Source organism: Scyliorhinus torazame, chromosome 2, assembly GCF_047496885.1.
Source record: "Scyliorhinus torazame isolate Kashiwa2021f chromosome 2, sScyTor2.1, whole genome shotgun sequence".
NCBI classification, from domain to species: Eukaryota; Metazoa; Chordata; class Chondrichthyes; order Carcharhiniformes; family Scyliorhinidae; genus Scyliorhinus; species Scyliorhinus torazame.
This window is the reverse complement of record NC_092708.1, coordinates 272,787,779-272,811,605: the sequence shown is the minus strand read 5'-3', so window position 1 is coordinate 272,811,605 and position 23,827 is coordinate 272,787,779. Positions and strand designations below refer to the sequence as shown.

Genomic DNA, 23,827 nt, shown 5'->3' with positions numbered 1-23,827 from the left:
CGTAATTCAGCGGCGTAGTCATGCCTGACATGGTGTCAGGATGAGGCCGCTGAATCTCATAAGAGGCCTCCATCAGGAATCACAATGATCAAAAGATTCGCCACTGTGATCTGGATCTCGCTCTCGCTGGGGGAGGTCCAGGTGTGCATATTTAATTGAGCCACAGAAAACAGCAACCACTCATGAAAGGGGTCTGTGCCTTCAGGAGATCAAAGGAAAGTACCTAAGGGGTAGGGGTGGGGAGGGTAGGAAAGAAACTGAAACAAATCCTATTTATTAAGCGTGAGTCAATGTTAAATCACAAAACCTGCCCTTTCTAGAATGTGGAGAAAAGAATGAAGGATTTTTGGTACAAACTAAATAAGCTTCTGGAATTTATCTTTCAATTAAAAAGCAGCTTTTCCAAGCACAACAAAAATAGTCAACGGTCAGCATTTAAGTATTGAATATCACTCGATGCATATGTGGATTAATATTTAATGCAGACCTATTTTGCAGTAACAGTATTCCACAATCAATATTTTTACTTTTTTTATTTAAAAAAAATACTTGTTGCAGAAAAGGAGAAGCAATTATGAGAAATCGAAAGACTTTTGCTCAACCTTGTGTTCAAATTTCCAAGCAAATAAAATGTATGCAAACTTGCCAAGCACAGCTTTCTACCAAAACTCATGCGACTGGTTTCAGTTTCAACAGAAAATCTCCATTAACTCCAAGTGCCGATTTTCAAAAGCCTTTGCTTTAATAACGAAAAAAAGAAAATAGTCACTCATGTGGCATGGTGGCTCAGTGTTTAGTACTGCTGCCTCACAACGCCGAGGACCCGGGCTCAATTCTGAGCTCGGGTGACTGTGTAGCGTTTGCACATTCTCCCCATGTCTGCATGGGTTTTCCCTGGGTGCTCCAGTTTCCTCCCACAGTCCAAATATGTGCATGCTAGGTGGATTGGCCATGATAAATTGCCCCTAAGCGTTCAAAGGTTGGATGGGGTTACGGGGATAAGGCGAGAGATTGGGCCTAGGTAGGGTGCTCTTTCGGGGGGAGGGGGGGGCGTCGTCGGTGCACACTTGATGAGCCAAATGACCTCCTTCTGCACTGTAGGGATTCTATGATTCTATGTCACCGCAGCACAATCTAGGATCTACTAACCAATGCATGCAAATGCACATAAAAGATAATAATGAGCAAATGGTTTTCTTTGACCATTACTTGTAACGAATGGGTGTTATATATGGGAGCAAATTGGCTTCATATATTGCCATTATTAGAGTTCCATATGTCTCTACCATCACCACTATTTCTTATTTTCATGGTTGATATGAAGGAGGACTTAAAGGGAATTATCCTTAATTTGTGAATGTCACAAACACATGCATAAAGGTAACAATGCAAATCAAACAGGATGGTTTGGGCAGGAGAGGTGGCGTTGCAGTGACATTGACACAGAATGTATTCTGGTGGGGTGGGGGGAGGACTTCAATCTCCATCACCAACAGGGTCTCAGTAGTACCACCAGACCAAGCTGGCTGGATCCTAAACGACATAGCTGCTAGACTGAAACCATGGAAGATGGTGAGTGAGCTCACAAGGGGGGAAAACATCCTCATCAACCTGCCTGCCGCAGATGAATCTGTCCACGGCATGATAGTCCCCATCGTGTTGTGTAGCACTATCTCCATGCTAAATGGGATAGACTTTGAACAGATCTAGCAATTAGACTGGGCATCCCGGAGGCATTCTGGTTCATCGGCAGCAGTAGAATTGTACACAACAATCTGGAACCTCATGGACTAGTAAATCCCCCGTTCTGGCATTACCACCAAGCCAGGGGATCAACCCTGGTTCAGTAAAGAGTGCAGGAGCAGCATCAGGCAGAGGTATAAATGAGGTGTAAACCTGGTGAAGCCACAACAGAGGACTACTTGCAAACCAAGCAGCAAGTAACAGACAGAGCTAAGCAATTCCACAATCTATGGACTAGATCTGAACTCTGCATTCCTGCAACATCCAGCCATGAATGGTAGTGGACAATTAAACAACTCACTGGAGGAGGAGGCTCCACAAGTATCCCCACCCTCAACAATGATGGAGGAGCCCAGCACAAGTGCATGACAAGGCTGAAATTTCCACACCAATCTTCAGCCAGAAGCGCCAGGTGAATGATCCATTTCGACCTTCTGCAGAGCTGCCCAACATCACAGGTATCAGTCTTCATCTAATTCGACTCACTCCACATATCAAGAAAGCTGAAGAAACTGGATACTGCAATGGTCTTGACGATATTCCATCAATAGAACTGAAGACTTGTGCTTCAGAACTTGCCTTGCCCTAGCCAAGCTGTTCCAGTACAGCTACAACATAGGAATCTAACAGGCAATGTAGGAATTTGCCCAGGAATGCCCTGCACACAAGAAACGGGACAAAACCATCCGGGTCAATTACAGCACGTCCCCCAATCAGTTTACTCTCGATCATCAGTAAAGTGAGAGAAGGGTCATTAAAAGTGCTATCAAGTAGCAATTACTCACCATTAACCTGCACACTGAAGCTCAGTTTGGGTTCTATCAAGGTAACTCAGCTCCTGACCTCATTACAGCCTTGGTTGAAACATGGACAAAAGAGCTGAATGCCAGAGGTAAGGTGAGAGTGACTGCCCTTTACAACAAGGCAGCATTTGACAGAGTATGGCATCAAGGTGCCCTAGCAGGGCAGCACGGTGTGGTTAGCACTGCTGCCTCATGGCACCGAGGTCCCAGGTTTGATCCTGGCTTTAGGTCACTGTCCGTGTGGAGTTTGCACATTCTCTCCGTGTTTGCGTGGGTTTCACCCCCACAACCCAAAGATGTGCAGGCTAGGTGGATTGGCCACACTATATTGCCCCTTAATTGGAAAAATGAATTGGATACTCTAGATTTTTTTTTTTAAATCAAGGTGCCCTTGCAAAACTGGAGTCAATGGGAATCTAGAGTGAAACCCACCACTGGTTAGGGTTGGACCTGGCACAAAGGAGGATGGTTGTGGTGGTTAGAGGTCAATCAACTCCGTTCCAGGACATCACTGCAAGAGTTCCCCACGGTGGTGTCCCAGGCCCAACCATCTTCAGCTGCTTCATCAATGACCTGCCATCCATCAAAAGGTCAGAAGTGAGGATGTTCGGCGATGACTGCACAATGTTCCACATAATTCGCAACTCCTCAAATACTGAAGCAGTCCATGTCCAAATGCTACAGGTTTGGACTGTGTTACGACACTCTGGACTAGTGCATGGTCAATTCTAGCCCCACTTGCCCCGGAGTCACAACACAAGTGAATGAACCAATAATTCGTAGAAAAATACCCAAAGTCTGTGGTCCTTGGCTACCCAATAGTCACAGCTACAGCCACCAGGTTTATAAATGCAGACACTATTACTGTTTATTTATAACAAAACTATAATGAAATATGCAGCAAATACAACGGGTTAACAATTGACTAATACCTAATTCCCACTTCAACTAGCCTCCCACCGTCCACACACAAACACAAGACAGACAAACAGGGGAAGAAAGGGGTAAAGAAATCATAAGAAAAAGTGGGGGGCACAGAGCCTTTGTTTCAGATGGTGGTTTCCAGCATTTTACTCCTCTTCAAACCTTGCTTTCAGTTCGTGGTTTCATGTTCACTCGGGGTTCGTGGTTTTATTGTAGATTCACTCAGGCCTCTGCAGTTTCAGAAATACAGTACACACAGGCCCTTCTGGAATGAGACAGCAGGTTCTGGCCTTTGGTTTGCAGCCTGTAATGGTTTTCCTGTATGTAGATTCATTCAGGTTCTCAGCCAATTCAGAAATACAGCACTTGAGCTTTTCTGGAGAGAGATTTGGAGGAGAGAGCGAGAGGGATAGCGAGATCTTCTCCCTGTGCCTTCAGGGACCAAACTGAAACTCCTTGGGACTCTGAAAATAATTCCAGAGGGATAGGATCCAATCACCATCTGTTACTGAGCAGAGTACAGCCTAATAGAACAATTTATTGGCCACCAGTCAATCAATCAAACCGAGTCCCACCCCATCCCTCTCTCTCTGGTGCTGACAAGTCTGCAGCACTTCAAACCAGCAAAAACTAACAGACTTCTCTCCTGTAACTTCTGAATTCGGCTGCTTGCCTTAAAGAAACATGTCCATTAATCCTGTTTAATTTGAAGATACATGTCCATTAATAATCATGCATCAAAAAGAACAGCATATAAAAGAAGTGGGAAATAATGAAATAAACAGGAAGGATCCTTACAACTGACAAGTGGAAAGTACCATTCATGCCCACAAATGCAATGACCATCTTCAACAAGAGACAATTTAACTATCATCCCATGACATTTAGTGGCACAGTGGTTAGTGCTGCTGCTGCTCAGTGCCAGGGACCTGGGTTCAATTCCTGCCTTGGGTGACTATCTCTGTGGAGTTTGAACATTCTCCCAGTGTCTGTGTGGGTTTCCTCTGGGAGCTCCGGTTTCCTCCCACAGTCCAAAGATGTGCAAGTTAGGTAGATTGGCCATGCTAAATTATAGAATCATGGAATTTACAGTGCAGAAGGAGGCCATTCAGCCCATCGCGTCTGCACCGGCCCTTGGAAAGAGTACCCCTACCCAAGCCCATACCTCCACCCTATCCCCGTAACCCCACCTAACATTTTCTGGGTAAGGACACGAAGGGCAATTTAGCTCGGCCAATCCACCTAACCTGCACATCTTTGGATTGTGGGAGGAAACCTGAGGAAACCCACACAGATACGGGGAGAACGTGCAGATTCCGCACAGGCAGTGACCCAAGCTGGAATCGAACCTGGGACCCTGGAGCTGTGAAGCAACAGTGCTAACTACTGTGCTACCGTGCTGCCCCTTAGTATGCAACGGTTAGGTGGGGCTACGGGTATAGGGCAAGGGAGTGGGCGTAGGTGGGCTGCTCTTCCGGATCAGTGCATACTCAATGAGCCGAATGGCTTCCTTCTGCACTGTAGGGATTTTATGATTACCTTCCCTGAATCCCCCCATTATTGACATCCTGGGGGCTAGCATTGACCAGAAACTGAACTGGACTAGCCACAAAAATATGTGGATACAAGTGCAGGTCAGAAGTTAGGAATCGTGCGGCGAGGAACTCATCTCCTGACTCCCCAAAGCTTGTCCACCATTTACAAGGCACAAGTCAGGAGTGTCATGTAATATTTTCCATTTGTCTGCATAAATGCAGCTCCAACAACACAAGAAGCTCGACACAATCTAGGACAAAGCAGCCGGCTTCACTGGTGCCTCTCCCTCTAACATTCAATCCTTCCACCACCAACACACAATGGCAGCAGCACATACCAGCTACAAGATGCACCCCATAGAAACCCTACAGTGCAGAAGGAGGCTTTTCGGCCCATCGAGTCTGCACAAACCCTCTGAAAGAACACTCTACCTACGCCCAATCCCCTCCTACCCCCATAACACCCCACATTGATCATGGTCAATCTACCTACCCTGCACATCTTTGGACTGTGGGAGAAAACCGGAGCATCCAGCAGAAACCCACATGGACCGTGGGGGGGGGGGGGGGGGGGGGGGGGGGGGGGGGGGGAGGAGGAATACCTGGGAACACAGCCACCAAGAGGTTCCCCTCCCAAGTCACTTACCATCCTGACTCAGAAATATATCGCCGTTCCCTCACTGTCTCTGGGTCAAAATCCTGAATCTATCTCCCTAACAGCACTGTGGATGTAGAACATACAGTGCAGAAGGAGGCCATTCGGCCCATCGAATCTGCACCGACTCACTTAAGCCCTCACTTTCACCCTATCCCCATAACCCAATAACCCCTCCTAGCCTTTTTGGACACCAAGGACAATTTAGAATGGCCAATCCACCTAACCTGCACGTCTTTGGACTGTGGGCGGAAACCGGAGTACCCGGAGGAAACCCACGCAGACACGGGGAGAACGTGCAGACTCCACAGTCACCCACCCAGCAGGGAATCGAACCTGGGGCCTTGGCGCTGTGAAGCCACAGTGCTGCCCTCCATGTACCTACATGTAAGGAGGTGCAGTAATTCAAGAAGGCAGCTTACAACCATCTTCTGAAGGGCAATTACAGATGGGCAAAAATGCTGGCCTAGCTAGCAACACCCACGCCCCATAAACCTTTGAGTACAATGTTTAGTTTTGTTCCTCCATACGCTAAAGGTGTCAAGCTTCCGAAAATCAATAACTGAGAATGATCAATCTTATAATTAAACTTCTGAATCCTTATTAATCTGGATAGATATACATTGAGGGTTATTTACTTCGGAGAAATACACCGTTGAAAGGTTCTGATTGAGATTTTTTACACAGGTGAGGGATTGTTCAGGTAGGTTATTTGAGATTGACAGTGATGATTGGATGAGAGGGTGCAGCCAAAGAACCCACAGACAAAAAAAATCAGGTTAGAGCCAGGGAGCATTTCTCAGAATAGGTCTGCTAAAAGGCTGATCTCCACTCCGATGCTCCTTTTGCTCTCTGAAACAACCTCTCTGAGCCACTGCTCTACGAAACAACCTGCCTAACCACACCCTTGGAGTCACTACTGTAATTTAAAGGAACTGTGACACATTCTTGAATGAAGAGGACATTTCCAGTTAAAACGAAATCATTAGTTGTGATGCTGTTGTGTTACTGTTGAACAGTCTTCCAGAGCTTGCTTCCTTGTGGAGCCAAAGAAGAATTTTCTTGAATTCACAGTTTATTTAGCTCTCTAGTAAATCCCATGGTTAGTGGGGGGCAGAATGGTGCATACGGTTGCAGTATTGTTTGGATGGAACAAATCTGCTGGTGCATTACCACCCCTTCATAGTTATAATGGCACATCAGAGCCATGCCACCTCTCTGTATAACAATCCAATCAGTTTCATTCCCCCACTTTATTCCTATATCCCTGCAAGTTTATTTCCCTCAATTGCCCAACTTTTGTTGAGTTTCTTCTGAATCTTGCATCGTCTCCACTTACACGACGCCCGTAGACAGCGAGTTATAGTTATAGGTCATTGCCACTCATTATGTAAAACGTTTCCCCTCCCATTCCCACTGTATCACTTGCCCCAAAACCCTAACTCTGTATCCCCTGGATCATGTTCCATCAGTTAATGGGAATAGCTTATCTTTGTCCACCTTATTTAAATCTGTCACAACCTTGCACACCTCTTATCAACAAATCTCCTCTCAATCACCTTTGCTCCAAGGAGCACAATTTCAACTCTCAAACCTAAACCTTTCAAGAATCCAGAACTGGACACAATAGTCTAGTGGCCTAACAAGAGCTTTATGAAAAGTTTTGCTAACTGCCCCGTTTTTGTATTCAAACCTCAATGAAGCCTGAGATCTGATACAATTTACTAACTACTCTTATATCCTGTCACTTTAAAAGCTTCATGCACATAAACCCTCATCTTTGCACATCCTTTAGAACTGGCTATTCAGTCTAGGTTGCCCCTCCATAATCCTTGTGAAAATACATCACCTCACACTTCTCTGTATTAAATTCCATCTGTCATTGTCTGTCCATTCTGCTCATCTGTGTCCTGTTGCAGTCAATTACTGCCGTCTTCACTGTTTGCCACAGTTCTTTGTCTGCTTGTGAGTATTTAAATCATTAAAAGAAATGTCCGGACACAATTAAATGCAAAAGTGATAACTTCTAAAACGCCATCACTGGTTGCAAAATATAGCATAAAACCCTCCTACTCAGCCTGAACAATGCTAGCTTCCTCACCCTTTCCAAAACAACTTAACCTGAAACGTAGTCCAAGTTCAAACTAAATTCACCATTTCCCACATTGACCATTCTGTCAACTTCTTTGACTATCAATTCGTGGTAACAAATTGTGGCCAGTTCAATATTGTGGTCCTGTCTCCTTCAGAGTGGCTGTGGAGAAAGTTACATCCTGCTTCACAATTACAAATTAAAAAGGGCAACCTTTAGTCCAGGTCTTAAAAAGATGGCACTAGCATGGCTAGAATTGATTACATTAGTTAACGTTTGCAACATGATGGTGTTGAAAATTTAAAACATGGAAAAAATACTTACAGGTCTAACATCACCACAGGAATTTGTGAACTGCCGTGCCAAACCAAAGTCCAGCATAAAACACTTTCTACAGGTGCTAGGAAAGCGGCCCATTGCAAAGTTTGACTGAAAATAGAAAATAACATATTCCTTGTTTTACTGAACATATTATCAGAGACCATTCAAGTGAGCAACCTCATAATTAGAAAAATACTTTCATTTCTGCAGTGCGTTGCATGACCCAGAATGTTCAAGTTTTACAGTCAATGAGGTACTTCCAAAGTGCAGTAACTGTTAAATGTTGGAAATGAGTGCAAAACAAGCTCCCACAAACAGCAACAAGATGCATCACTGAAAAAACTATATGAGTATTACCAGTTAACAAATACATTTTCTACATAATGTTCCCAACAAATAGCGGGGAGTGAATTGATCAGCCAGAATCTGATTGACGTAATACTGTTTGACGTGGCACTCCTCATGCAAAAACATTTCCAGACACAAAAGCAGGAAAAGAAGAAAATTGTGCAGGAAGAGGGATGCAGTAAAAGGCAGTCTAACGGAGTTTTTTTTTTAGCATTAATGGCCATCAGAACCACAAACCTACAACACATGGGTCTCGTACAGTCTGAAATCCTAAAGATGCTGGATCTGCAGATACAGAAGGGCTGGAAGATTAAGTAAGGTACGTCACCAGTCTTAGCAAATGCAGAAATTTTACTTTGGAGGTAATTGTTTGAAATATGTTTTTATTAGTTTTAACTTGTAACAACATTGCTGAATAAAGATTTAAATAAAAAAGAAAAGAGAACAAAAAATCCAAAGGCAATCGGGGAAACAAAGTGATTTGGTGTAAATACACAAGAAACCTATATACAAATTTGGGGCCACTCCTCCCTTATTGGTTGCTGGTCATGAATAGGTCTCAAACTGGTTGGTAAATTGCTTCCACGTATTGAGGAAGCCCTCTTCCGATCTTCTGATGTTGAATTTTATCTTTTCCAATTTGAGGAATTCACCAAGTCGGACAGCCAGTCTGCGGCCTTGGGTGGCACAGCTAATCTCCAGCCAAGCAGGAGTCGCCAGTGGACGATCCAGGAGGCAAAGGCTAGGGCGTCTGCCCCACTCCCCGTAAAGAGTTATGATACCCCGAAGATCACCATTAGTGGGCATGGCTCCACCCTCACCCGCACAGCCATGGACATGGACTCGAAAAAGGTGGTCCAGTGCCCGACAAGTCTGGGACATGACAAGAACATGTAGGCGTGGTTGGCCAATCCTCCCTGGTACCGTTCACATTTGTCCTCCACCTCCAGAAAGAACCCGCTCATGCATGTTCTGGTCAGGTGTGCCCTGTGCACTACCTTCAGCTGTATTAGGCTCAGCCCCACGCATGAGAAGGTGAAGTTCACCCTACGCAGTGCTTTGCTCCAGAGACCTCCATCTATCTCCAAGCCTAGTTCTTCCTCTCACTTTTCCCTGGTCTCATCCAGTGGTGACCGTATCTCCTCCAGTAGTTGTCGGCGCAGTTACCATCCCTAATTCACCCAGTTAGATTTCTGTCCAGTAGGGAGTGTCCTGGTAGTTGGGGAACATTGCTGTCTCCTTGCAGAGGAAGTTCATTAGTTGCATATATCACAACTCGTTCGCTTTTGGGAGCCATAGCTTGTCCATCAATTCCCCCAGGATCGCTATCCTGCCATCTATGTGGAGGTTCCCTCCCATCAGTGACATCCTCTCTTCAGATTTTAAAGGAGACGCCCAATGTTTCCAGGGTGAATTTATGGTTTTTGCAGATGGGGGCCAAGGCGGACATTGCTACCAGTCCATAGTAGTGCCTGAGTTAGTTCCACGACCACTGGGAGGGGCACCCCTGTAGAGAGCTCTCCTCCATTTCTACCCATTCCATTCCCAGTCCCTTGACTCAACCCCGTATTCTCTCTGCGGTGACTGCCCAGTGGTAGCGTTGGAATGACAGAAGGACTCCGGGTAACATACAGTAGCAAGGAATATTATTTCAACATGCCGGGAGAAGTAGACAAATTCATTCAGATAAACTGGCTGGAAAGTCAGCAATAATGGACACACGTGAACCACTAATAACATTTTTTTTAAAAAATTATTCTGTCAGAATGAACACCTGCATGTCCTAGGGGAAGGGGGTAAGGCACAGAGACACCAAAGTGACAAAGGAGGAAGAAATAAGGGCGAAGGATAGGAGGAAACGCTCCAGGGCGAGCCATCAAACTGGCGAACATGCGAGTACATGGAAGTAAGAGAGGGGTGCCATGACGCAGCTCTTGAAAGGGGGGCGGGCTGGCAGAAGGTGTGGGGAGGGGGGGTGGGATAACAGAAGAAAAGGGGGGGGCAGGGGGAGAGATGGATTAGCAAAGGCGATGGGGGATCGGGGAGCAGGTTTGGGGGGTGGGGGGGGTAGATTGCTGGTTACAACAGGTCACACTGTGGAGCTTTGCAATGCTCACCCATGGTGGTTCTCCTGTTTTGGACCTTTGTCAGAGTGACTGTGAGCCCTGACCACCTCTCCCCTGACAAGCATCCCCAGCATTTGTGCTACGCGTTCCATTGGTAGCCCACCAATCCTGAGGTCCTGGCGGCGGGACCTATTTTCCTGGTCCACCATCTTCCCCTTGAGCATTCCCTGGGCCACCACCAATCTTGTCACTTCTGTCTCAAGATTCTTCACTCTAATCCGTTTACTCTGGTCAGTGGCTGCTTTTTCTGGTTCCCGCACCGTCCCCTCCTGGGTTTCCACCGCCTCTTTGAAGGGGGCCAGAGAGATAACTATGGCCACCTTCATGGTCAGCATGAAGGCCTCCTTAATGGAGTCCCTAACCTTTAGGAGCTCTTGTATTAGTAGCTCCATCCACTGTTCAGTCAGTGGGTGAACCGGCATTTTCGTTAGCGAAACTGCTCGTTCCACCATGTCCCGCTCTGCTTCACTCCTCGTGCCCGCAGCTTAGGTCTTCCTCTCCTGAGTTTTGCTGCTTTTACTATCTTTTCAGCTTCTTTGTTGACTGGAGAGCATTTCCTCGGTTGGTTGATTGTTTTACGGTGAGGGTGGAGGGAGTTTGTTGACTTAATGGCCGAATTCCAGGCTAAAAGAGCCCAAGTTGAAGTTTCTAGAGGAGAGCCACCTTTCGTGTGACTCTTCAGCATATCACCCCACCGGAAATGGAGGTAATTATTACCAACTTCACAGGACTGATAAATTGGGAACTGGCAGCCTAAGGCCTTCACGCGCCTCAATGGCAAAATAAATAAAAGGTGTAGAGTTTCTTAAAAAGTCAATGAATGCACGAAAAACATTTTTAATGAGCAGAGAATTCCAGGGGGCAGGGGTGCAAGTGACTGAATGGTTTGGCTCATTGGATGTGGATCAATCAAAAGTTTCAATCATGGTTTATGGTCTAATGGGCCAAGTGGCCTCCATCTGCACTGTAATAATTATGTGATTCTATGATATATCTGACAGCTTGATAACTCTTGCAACCTTGGGAAAAGGCTATTGTGTTTCCAAAGATTGCTCCAGTTAACCGAGTGAAGTTTCAAGTAAAATGGTAAATAGAAGCCTCTTTTAGCTGGACACAAAAAATCCCATGCTACTATTTAAACAGTTCCCTCTAGTTAATATTCATTCTTCAACCAACATCGCTGAAAAAAAAAGCAGGTTATCAGGTCATCATCACATTGCCGTTTGTGGGATTTGGCCTTTGGTAAACTACACAAAGGTACGTGAACGGCTGTAAAGGGCTTTAGAACTTAGTGAAAAGTCTTTTTGGAGTGAAAGCATCCAAATAATACTTTTCATAATTTTGTCCATGTTTGCTAAAAGTTTGAGAAATTAGGCAGTCCAAATTAGTATTTGATTCTCTAACTGCATGGTTTGTTAAATTCATTCTTTCAGGGGACGTGGTTATCGCTGGCTCGGCCAGTATTTATTGCCCATGAATTTGAAATAGAAAATGCTGGGAAACTCCAAGAGCCACACAGACTGAAAACATTAATTTGGTTTCTTTCTACCCATATGCTGCCAGACCTGCTGAGTTTTCCCAGCATTGTGTTTTTATTTCCGATTTTCAGCATCCGCAGTATTTTACTTTTATTGCCCACGAGGTGGTGGTGCATAGCTTGAAGGGGCTGACGTGGACAAACTTAAAACACATTAGGAAAAGCAGCTGTAACTGTCCGTGAATTACTTACAGGTTTGATGTCCCTGTGAAGGAAGCCCACAGTGTGAATACTTTCTATTGCTTCAAGAATCTGTTTCCCCAGTCGCAGAGTAGTGCTGATGCTAAAGGTACCTCTAGACTGGCTGCGACGTAGATCAGCAAGATTTCGACCCTGAGCAGAGAGAAGAGAAACGGTCTTAGTCCTAAAAGAATGATATATTTCTCCTGTTAATCCACTCGTGTCGTGGACTCTATATATGGAACACAGAACATAGAAAAATACAGCACAGAACAGGCCCTTCGGCCCACGATGTTGTGCCGAATCTTTGTCCTAGATTAATCATAGATTATCATAGAATTTACAGTGCAGAAGGAGGCCATTTAGCCCATTAAGTCTGCACTGGCTCTTGGAAAGAGCACCCTACCCAAGGTCAATACCTCCACCCAACACTAAGGGCAATTTTGGACACTAAGGGCAATTTATCATGGCCAATCCACCTAACCTGCACAACTTTGGACTGTGGGAGGAAACCGGAGCACCCGGAGGAAACCCACGCACACACGGGGAGGATGTGCAGACTCTGCACAGACAGTGACCCAAGCCAGAATCAAACCTGGGACCCTGGAGCTGCGAGGCAATTGTGCTATCCACAATGCTACCGTGCTGCCCTTAAGAACAAATTAATCTACACTATATCATTCTACCATAATCCATGTACCTATCCAATAGCTGCTTGAAGGTCCCTAATGTTTCTGACTCAACTACTTCCACAGGCAGTGCATTCCATGCCCCCACTACTCTCTGGGTAAAGAACCTACCTCTGACATCCCCCCTATATCTTCCACCATTCACCTTAAATTTATGTCCCCTTGTAATGGTTTGTTCCACCCGGGGAAAATGTCCCTAACTGTCTACTCTATCTATTCCCCTGATCATCTTATAAACCTCTATCAAGTCGCCCCTCATCCTTCTCCGTTCTAATGAGAAAAGGCCTAGCACCCTCAACCTTTCCTCGTAAGACCTACTCTGCATTCCAGGCAACATCCTGGTAAATCTCCTTCGCACCTTTTCCAAAGCTTCCACATCCTTCCTCAAATGAGGCGACCACAACTGTACACAGTACTCCAAATGTGGCCTTACCAAGGTTTTGTACAGCTACATCATCACCTCACGGCTCTTAAATTCAATCCCTCTGTTAATGAACGCTAGCACACCATAGGCCTTCTTCACAGCTCTATCCACTTGAGTGGCAACTTTCAAAGATGTATGAACATAGACCCCAAGATCTCTCTGCTCCTCCACATTGCCAAGAACTCTACCGTTAACCCTGTATTCCGCATTCATATTTCTCCTTCCAAAATGGACAACCTCACACTTTCCAGGGTTAAACTCCATCTGCCACTTCTCAACCCAATTCTGCAACCTATTTATGTCTCTTTGCAGCCGACAACAGCCCTCCTCACTATCCACAACTCCACCAATCTTCGTATCGCCTGCAAATTTACTAACCCACCCTTCAACTCCCTCATCCAAATCATTAATGAAAATCACAAACAGCAGAGGACCCAGAACTGATCCCTGCGATACGCCACTGGTAACTGGGCTCCAGGCTGAATATTTGCCATCCACCACCACTCTCTGACTTCGATCGGTTAGCCAGTTCGTTATCCAACTGGCCAAATTTCCCACTATCCCATGCCTCCTTACTTTCTGCATAAGCCTACCATGGGGAACCTTATCAAATGCCTTACTAAAATCCATGTACACTACATCCACTGCTTTACCTTCATCCACATGCTTGGTCACCTCCTCAAAGAATTCAATAAGACTTGTAAGGCAAGACCTACCCCTCACAAATCCGTGCTGACTATCCCTAATCAAGCAGTGTCTTTCAAGATGCTCAGAAATCCTATCCTTCAGTACCCTTTCCATTACTTTGCCTACCACCGAAGACTAACTGGCCTGTAATTCCCAGGGTTACCCCTAGTCCCTTCTTTGAACAGGGGCATGACATTCGCCACTCTCCAATCCCCTGGTACCACCCCTGTTGTGGACAGATGGTTTTGGAAATTTCCCAGCAAAAATGTTGCTTGCTGCATGGCAATAAAAAAAACCCAATGAAATTCAAGTAGGTTAATATTTGCAAATCTATTGCCATCTCAGTTGGCCCTTCTTCTCCAGGCCTGAAGCATTTCCCCTTCTCTCTGAATTATCCCACAATATCGATTTCTCACTGAGCTTTCTCAGTTAAAAAAAGACTAGATTTTCCAGTCACGGTGGGGGAGGAGACAGAAGTCAAGAGATTTCATTTTAGTTGGTGTTTTAGTATATTTTGTTCTTAAGTTGCTCACAACATCCTCTGCAAAAGGTTAGCATGCAACATTAGCACCTTCATAAATTGAAAGCTCATACCCATTCCATTAAAACTATTCTACAATCTGTTATTCAAAAAGAGTATCTTTGTTAGGGCATGTGCAAAGATGAGATTGCTGGAAAATGTTTTTATGGAGGTTAATATTTCCACCCCAAGCTTTTGCAAGGTTAAGCAATCTCAGCTGCGGCGGCAGTAGTGGGCTTCCCATTAGCCTCTGTGCTCATCAGTTAGGGAGCAAACAATTACTTTTCCCAATTACTGTCCAGTGACCCATGCTGGAAGTCATATCAGGTCAAAATCAGTGCAATTTCCTTTGGACACACAGAGATATCAGCTGGTTCATCGAGCCAGTCCCAATAAATTATGCTGCAACTTCCAACCTTGAGGGGCAGCTGGGGTCTCACTGCAGAGCATCAAGGGAGATGAGCGTTTCCTGGATCATACATTCCAGGAAGTGAGACAGGTGGTACAGGCACTCAGCACTGGAGACTGTTGGAAGTGATGATACTGTTGGGGGAGGAATTGGCAAATCTGTAACCGTAATCCCTCGAGGGTAATCTCTGGTTATTCCTAATGCCACGTGATAGCCAGAGTAGAAATAGGGAGGTAGGGAGCTTTAGCGTATTGCTTGAAGCATCTCGCAGGATGGAGGGCTTCATATTTTTGGGCACTGAGACCGAGACAGAAGGCATCTATTGCACTTCAACAGCACTGTACTCGTGGAGAGGTTAGTGTGGTTGGGAAGGAGTTAAGCTTATTTAGCAGAGGATCGGCATGAGCGTCTCGCAGTAGAAAACAGAAAAAAGGTGCATAAAGTGAAAGTGTTATACAGTACTAGAGAAGGAAGCAGTATCATATTACTTAGCACAGACTAAGGAGAACTACGAGAAAAATATGTGTAAACACACAAAGTATGGTGAATAAGGTTGATGAACAAAGAACAAAGAAGAGTACAGCACAGGAACCGGCCCTTCGGCCCTCCTAGCCTGTGCTGACCATGCTGCCCGCTTAACCTAAAACCTTCTACACATCTGGAATCCGCTTCCCTCTATTCCCATCCTATTCATAGTATTTTTCAAGACGCCCCTTAAATGTCATTATCGTACCTGCTTCCACCATCTCCTCCAGCTGCGAGTTTAGGCACCCACTACCCTCAGTGTAAAAAGAATTCCCTCGCACATCTCCTCTAAACTTTGCTCCTCGCACTTTAAACCTATGTCCCCTAGTAATTGACTCTTATACCCTGAGAAAATGCTTCGGACTATCCACTCTGTCCATGCCCTTCAATTTTGTAGACTTCTATCAGGTCGCCCCTCAACCTCCGTCCTTCCAGTGGGAACAAATAGAGTTTATCCAACCTCTCCTCATAGCTCATGCCCTCCATACCTGGTAAACCTCTTCTGTACCCTCTCCAAAGCCTCCAGTAGTGTGACGACCAGAATGGAACACTATATTCCAAATGTGATCTAACTAAGGTTCTATCCAGCTGCAGCATGACATGACAATTTTTATACTCAACGCCCCAGCCGATGAAGGCAAGCATGCCGTATGCCTTCTTGACTACCTTCTCCACCTGTGTTGCCACTTTCAGTGATCTGTGGACCTGTACAATCAGAACCCTCTGCCTGTTAATACTCTTCAGGGTTCTACCATTTACTGCATATTTCCCACTGTATTAAGCCTTCCAAAATGCATTATCTTACATTTGTCCAGATTAACCTCCATCTGCCATCTCTCCGCCCTAGTCTCCAACTGATCTATATCCTGATGTTCTCATCACTATCCGCAATTGCAACCTTTGTGTCATCCACAAACCTATTAATCAGACCAGTTACATTTTACTCCAAATCATTTATATATACTACAAACAGCAATGGTCCCAGCGGAACACCACTAGTCACAGTCCTCCATTCAGAAAAGCACCCTTCCACTGCTACACTCTGTCCTCTATGACAGAGCCAGTTCTGTATCCGACTTGCCAACTCACCCCAAATCCCATGTGACTTCACCTTCTGTACCAGTCTGCCATGAGGAACCTTGTCAAAGGCCTGACTGAAGTCCATGTACACAACATCCACTGCCTTACCTTCATCAATAATCTTCATCACTTCCTCGAAAACCCCGATCAAGTTAGTGAGACACAACCTCCCCTTACAAAACTACGCTATTGCCAATACGTCCATTTGCTTCCAAATCCTCTTCAATATTTTCCCTACCACTGACTTGCTACCCTTCTTAAACAAAGGAACAACATTAGCTATTCTCCAGTCCTCTGGGACCTCATCAGTAGCCAGTGAGGATACAAAGATTTTGGTCAAGGCCCCAGCAATTTCCTCCCTTGCCTCCCTCAATATTCTGGGGTGGATCCCATCAGACCCTGGGGACTGATCTACCGTAAGATGAGTTAAAAGCACTAATAGTGTAAGAATATGATATTGTGGCAGTAACGGACATGTAGCTTAAAATGATGAGGGCTGGGCACTTAATATGCAATGACATAAAATGTTCAGAAAAGGCGGAGAAGAAAAAAAGGGAGGTGGGGATGCAGCATTAATTAAAAATTCTAATTAATTCTCAGCCCAACTAGAAAGAGGAATTGCTGGGTGTCGTGCTGGGAAACTAGATGAGCCAAATGGACCAAGTGCCTGCAAGGAAACATTTGGATAAGAGTGGTCATGTCAAAAGGTTTAATTCAATAATAAAGACAAACAAGGGTTCTGTGGTTCTGTAAACTGGGAGGGGGCTAATTTCAATTCGATGAGAAGGGATCTTAACCAATGTAAAATGGAACCTGAGACTGACAGGAAAAATGGAACAATGGGTGATCTTCTGAAGACAGAGATGCTTCAGGTACACAGTTGGTGTACCCCAAGAAGGGCAAAAAGTAAGAGTGCCAAAAACTCTTTGCCTTACTCGTTAAATCTTTTACAGATATGGGGGAAGTGCCAGGGATTTGTTCATTCATTGGTGTCATCTTGGCTGACAAGGGAGACAGAAATTAGGATGAAGTAAACAAAGCAGGGTCGATGATGCATGTCAGGTGAATTCATAGAATCATAGAGAATCCCTTTGGAGCACAATGAGGCCATTTGGTCCATTGAATTTCATTTAGCGGGCGGGAGAGAGAGAGGGAGCCGGAGTACAGCTTGGGAATCAGGTAGGTGATTAAACTTACCCGCAGGTTCCAGCGGCCTTCATTTCCGGGAGCGGGAGGGAGAGAGGGAGCCGGAGTGCAGCTTGGGAATCAGGTAGGTGCTTAAGTGTTTTATTTTTACCTGTATTTAAGTTGGGCGGTTGCTAAACTCGAGTTTCCTATAGGCCCCCCAATAGTAGCAGAGATGTGGAGGAACAGATTGGGAAACAGACTTTGGAAAGGTGCAGAAGTCACAGGGTAGTAGTCATGGGTGACTTTAACTTCCCAAACATTGAGTGGAAACTCTTTAGATCAAATAGTTTGGATGGGGTGGTGTTTGTGCAGTGTGTCCAGGAAGCTTTTCTAACACAGTATGTAGATTGTCCGACCAGAGGAGGGGCAATATTGGATTTAGTACTTGGTAATGAACCAGGGCAAGTGATAGATTTGTTAGTGGGGGAGCATTTTGGAGATAGTGACCACAATTCTGTGACTTTCACTTTAGTAATGGAGAGGGATAGGAGCGTGCAACAGGGCAAGGTTTACAATTGGGGGAAGGGGAAATACGATGTTGTCAGACAAGAATTGAAGTGCAGAAGTTGGGAACATAGGCTGTCAGGGAAGGACACAAGTGAAATGTGGAACTTGTTCAAGGAACAGGTACTACGTGTCCTTGATATGTATGTCCCTGTCAGGCAGGGAAGAGATGGTCGAGTGAGGGAACCATGGTTGACAAGAGAGGTTGAATGTCTTGTTAAGAGGAAAAAGGAGACTTATGTAAGGCTGAGGAAACAAGGTTCAGACAGGGCGTTGGAGGGATACAAGATAGCCAGGAGGGAACTGAAGAAAGGGATTAGGAGAGCTAAGAGAGGGCATGAACAATCTTTGGCGGGTAGGATCAAGGAAAACCCCAAGGCCTTTTACACATATGTGAGAAATATGAGAATGACTAGAGCGAGGGTAGGTCGGATCAAGGACAGTAGCGGGAGATAGTGTATGGAGTCTGAAGAGATAGGAGAGGTCTTGAACGAGTACTTTTCTTCTGTATTTACAAATGAGAGGGGCCATATTGTTGGAGAGGACAGTGTGAAACAGACTGGTAAGCTCGAGGAAATACTTGTTTGGAAGGAAGATGTGTTGGGCATTTTGAAAAACTTGAGGATAGACAAGTCCCCCGGGCCTGACGGGATATATCCAAGGATTCTATGGGAAGCAAGAGATGAAATTGCAGAGCCGTTGACAATGATCTTTTCGTCCTCACTGTCAACAGGGGTGGTACCAGGGGATTGGAGAGTGGCGAATGTCGTGCCTCTGTTCAAAAAAGGGAATAGGGATAACCCTGGGAATTACAGGCCAGTTAGTCTTACTTCAGTAGTAGGCAAAGTCATGGAAAGGGTACTGAAGGATAGGATTTCTGAGCATCTGGAAAGACACTGCTTGATTAGGGATAGTCAGCACGGATTTGTGAGGGGTAGGTCTTGCCTTACAAGTCTTATTGAATTCTTTGAGGAGGTGACCAAGCATGTGGATGAAGGTAAAGCAGTGGATGTAGTGTACATGGATTTTAGTAAGGCATTTGATAAGGTTCCCCATTGTAGACTTCTGCAGAAAGTAAGGAGGCATGGGATAGTGGGAAATTTGGCCAGTTGGATAACGAACTGGCTAACCGATAGAAGTCAGAGAGTGGTGGTAGATGGCAAATATTCAGACTGGATCCCAGTTACCAGCGGCGTACCGCAGGGATCAGTTCTGGGTCCTCTGCTGTTTGTGATTTTCATTAATGACTTGGATGAGGGAGTTGAAGGGTGGGTCAGTAAATGTGCAGATGATGCGAAGATTGGTGGAGTTGTGGATAGTGAGGAGGGCTGTTGTCGGCTGCAAAGAGACATAGATAGGATGCAGAGCTGGGCTGAGAAGTGGCAGATGGAGTTTAACCCTGAAAAGTGTGAGGTTGTCCATTTTGGAAGGAGAAATATGAATGCGGAATACAGGGTTAACGGTAGAGTTCTTGGCAATGTGGAGGAACAGAGAGATCTTGGGGTTCATGTCCACAGATCTCTGAAGGTTGCCACTCAAGTGGATAGAGCCGTGAAGAAGGCCTATAGTGTCTTAGCGTTTATTAACAGGGGGTCTGAGTTTAAGAGCCGTGGGGTTATGCTGCAACTGTACATGACCCTGGTGAGACCACACTTGGAATATTGTATGCAGTTCTGGTCACCTCACTATAGGAAGGATGTGGAAGCATTGGAAAGGGTGCAAAGGAGATTTACCAGGATGCTGCCTGGTTTGGAGGGTTAGTCTTATGAGGAAAGGTTGAGGGAGCTAGGGCTTTTCTCTTTGGAGCGGAGGAGGATGAGAGGCGACTTAATAGAGGTTTATAAGATGACGAGGGGGATAGATCGGAGTGGACGTTCAGACTATTTCCTCGGGTGGATGTAGCTGTTACAAGGGGGCATAACTATAAGGTTCAGGGTGGGAGATATAGGAGGGATGTCCGAGGTAGGTTCTTTACTCGGAGAGTGGTTAGGGTGTGGAATGGACTGCCTGCTGTGATAGTGGAGTCGGACACTTTAGGAAGTTTCACGTGGTTATTGGATAGGCACATGGAGCACACCACAATGACGGAGTGGGATGGCTTGATCTTGGTTTCGGACAAAGCTCGGCACAACATCGAGGGCTGAAGGGCCTGTTCTGTGCTGTACTGTTCTATGTAACCTATCTATGAATCTGCACCGACCCTCCAAAAGAGCACCCTACTTAGGCTCACTCCTTCACCCTATCCCCATAACCCTGTAACCCCACTTAACCTGCCCAACTTTGGAAAGGGGCAATGTAGCTTGGCGAATCCACCAAACCTGCACATCTTTGGACTCCAATAAAGAACCAGGTCAAATACAATAGTTCGAGGGGGAAATGAAGAGAAAAAAAATGATTGGCAAAGAAAGAGTCTATGAAGTCGGAGTACCTTACTCTTTAAATCTTTTACAGATATGGGGGACGTGCCAGAGAATTTGTTCATTCATTGGTGTCATCTTCTGGTGACTGCAATGGATTTCCACCGCTCATCTTTCCTGTACTGCTCTTTCTGTTCCACATAGGTGAACTGTACCCAATCCATTGTATCAATCATTCATTTTCTCCTCAGCTTCCCTCTCTTATGCTTTTTGTTGATCTTTCCATTCAACAATTACCTGTTTACTGCCTGCTCTAATGATGGGACCAGGTCTCTGAGGCAAGACAAAATGTAGAACCTCAACATTCTTTTCCTAAGATTTGGATTCAGTTTCTTTTTTTTTTTGATAAACAATTTTATTAAGACATTTTGGCACAATAAACAACAACGATATAAAACAGTGTGCAAAAAACAATTATAGTGCAAGAAAACTAGCTCCCCTCCGATAAGGACCAGCCTAACTACCCTCCTAATCTACGTTACCCTAACCACCCCCCCTCCACTGCTGATGATTAATTTTCCGTGAAGAAGTCGATAAATGGTTGCCACCTCCGGGTGAACCTTGACAGTGATCCTCTCAAAGCGAACTTAATTTTATCCAGACCGAGAAAGCTCGCCATATCCGATAGCCAACTTCAGAGGTTTTGAATCCCTCCATGCCAACAGAATTTGTCGCCGGGCTACCAGGGAAGCAAAGGCCAAAACGTCAGCCTCTCTTCTCCTGGACTCCCGGGTCCTCCGAAACCCCCAAAATGGCCACCTCTGGCCATCACCACCCCTATTTTCAGTACCCGGGACATAACATCCGCGAACCCCTGCCAGTACCCCCTGAGTTTTCGGCATGCCCAAAACATGTGGACATGGTTCACCGGCCCTCACGAACATCTGCTGCACCTGTCCTTCAATGCGAAAAATGTACTCATCCGGGCCACTGTCATGTGGGCCCAGTGGACGACCTTGAATTGAATCAGGCTGAGCCTGGCGCATGTTGCGGTCGCGTTTACCCTACTTAACGCCTCCGCCCATAAGCCCTCTTCCATCTCACCCCCGAGCTCCTCTTCCCACTTAAGCTTCAGCTCCTCGGTCTGTGTCTCCTCTGTTCCCATAAGTTCTTTATATATATCGGAGACCCTCCCCTCCCCCACCCATCCACTGGACACTACCCTGTCCTGGATCCCCCCCAAGTGGCAGGCGTGGGAAGGACGGAATCTGTCTGCGTAGAAAGTCCCGCACCTGTAAGTACCTGAACTCATTCACTCTCGCCAGCCCAATTTTCTCCTCTAACGCCCACATGCTGGGGAAGCTCCCTTCCAAGAACAAATCCCCCATCCTCTCAATCCCAGCCCTCCGCCGTGCTCGGAACCCACCATCCATATTCCCCGGGACAAACCGGTGATTGTCGCAAATTGGGAATCAAACCGATGCTCCCATTACCCCCATGTGCCTTCTCCATTGGACTCAGATCCGCAAAGTCGCCACCACTGTACGGCTGGTGGAGTACCGTGCTGGCGGGAGCGGCAGGGGCGCCGTGACCAGGGCTGCCAAACTGGTGCCCCTGCACGAAGCGGCCTCCATTCTCCCCCAAACCGACCCCGCATCCCCATCCACTTCCTTATCATAGATATGTTGGCCGCCCAGTAGTAGTTACTAAAGTTTGGCTGCGCCAGCCCCCCTTCCCCTCGATTCCTCTCAAGCATCAATCTCCGCACCCACGAGGACTTCACCGCCCACACAAATCCCATAATCATTTTATTGACCTTCTTGAAAAAAGGCCGCGGAATGAAAATGGGGAGACACTGGAAGATGAACAGGAATCTCGGGAGGATTGTCATTTTAACCGTCTGCACTCCCCCGCTAGTGTCAGTGGCTACCTCCTACCTCCGGAACTCAGCCCTCATTTGCTACACCAACAGAGAGAAGTTCAACTTGTGCAGACGACACCAGTCCCATGCCACCTGTATCCCTAAGTATCTAAAGCTGTCCTCTGAACAGCAGCCCCCTCAACCTACCCTCCTGGCCCCTCGCCTGGACTACAAACAACTCACTCTTTGCCATGTTCAGTTTGTACCCAGCCCCTTCCAACCCCTAGAAGCTCTCAGGGCAATTGCCAGCGGCTCTATTGCTAACGCAAACAGCACTGAGGAGAGGGGACACCACTGCCTTGTCCCACGGTACAGTCTGAAATAGTCAGATGTCGTCCTATTCGTCCTCACACTCGCCTCCGGAGCCTGGTACAACAGTCTGACCCAGTCAATAAAGCCCTCCCCGAATCCAAATCGTCCCAGCACCTCCCATAGATAGTCCCACTCGACCCGGTCGAAAGCCTTCTCGGCATCCATTGCCACAACTACCTCTACCTCCCTACTCTCCGGGGGCATCGTGAACACATTCAGCAGCCTTCTTAGGTTGGCCACCAGCTGCCTGCCCTTGACGAACCCGGTTTGATCTTCCATAATGACGTCCAGCACATTGTCCTCAATCCTAGCAGCCAAGAGCTTGGCCAGTCTTTTAGCATCTACGTTCAGCAGAGATCATTGTCCTGTTTCAATATCCGGGAGATGGTGGCCTGTGACATCGTCGGGGGTAAAACCCCTCTGTCTCTTGCCTCATTAAAAACCCTAGCCAGCACCGACCCCACTATCTCAGAGAACTTTATGTAAAACTCCACCGGATACCCATCCGACCCCGGGGCTTTACCCAATTGCATGGCCCTCAAGCCCCTCAATATTTCTTCGGTCCTGATCGGGGCCCCCAAGCAGTCAACCAATCCCCTGCCCACGTTTGGGAAGGTCAGCCTCATCCCCTCCAGCCCCCAGGGGGAGGCGGCGGCGGGGGGGGGGGGGGGGGGGGGGGGGGTGTGTTCCGAGGTGTAAAGCTTACTATAGAAGTCCCTGAACACCTTGCTCAACCCTGCCAGATCTCCTACCAAGTTTCCCCCCCGTCGACTACCTTCCCTATTTCCCAGGTCGCCTCCCTCTTCCTCAGTTGCTGTGCCAGCATTCTACTGGCTTTCTCCCCGTGCTCGTAAATCGCACCCCTCGCCTTCCTAAGCTGCTCCACAGCCTTACCGGTGGACAACACCCCAAACTCAGTCTGTAGCCTTCGTCGTTCCCTTAATAGC

General features: G+C 46.4%; 1 protein-coding gene across 2 annotated transcripts in view; it reads right to left on the bottom strand.

Moving 5' to 3' along the window:
* LOC140398664 (tau-tubulin kinase 2-like) overlaps positions 1-23,827 on the bottom strand; it is a 370,126-nt gene that overhangs the window by 154,237 nt on the left and 192,062 nt on the right. For both annotated transcript variants that reach the window (XM_072487597.1, XM_072487608.1), the window contains exons 5-6: positions 12,277-12,417; positions 8,077-8,181 (exon numbers count right to left, since the gene is read on the bottom strand). In XM_072487597.1, the coding sequence (XP_072343698.1) occupies positions 8,077-8,181; positions 12,277-12,417 (246 nt within the window). The remainder of the gene's footprint in view (positions 1-8,076; positions 8,182-12,276; positions 12,418-23,827) is intronic.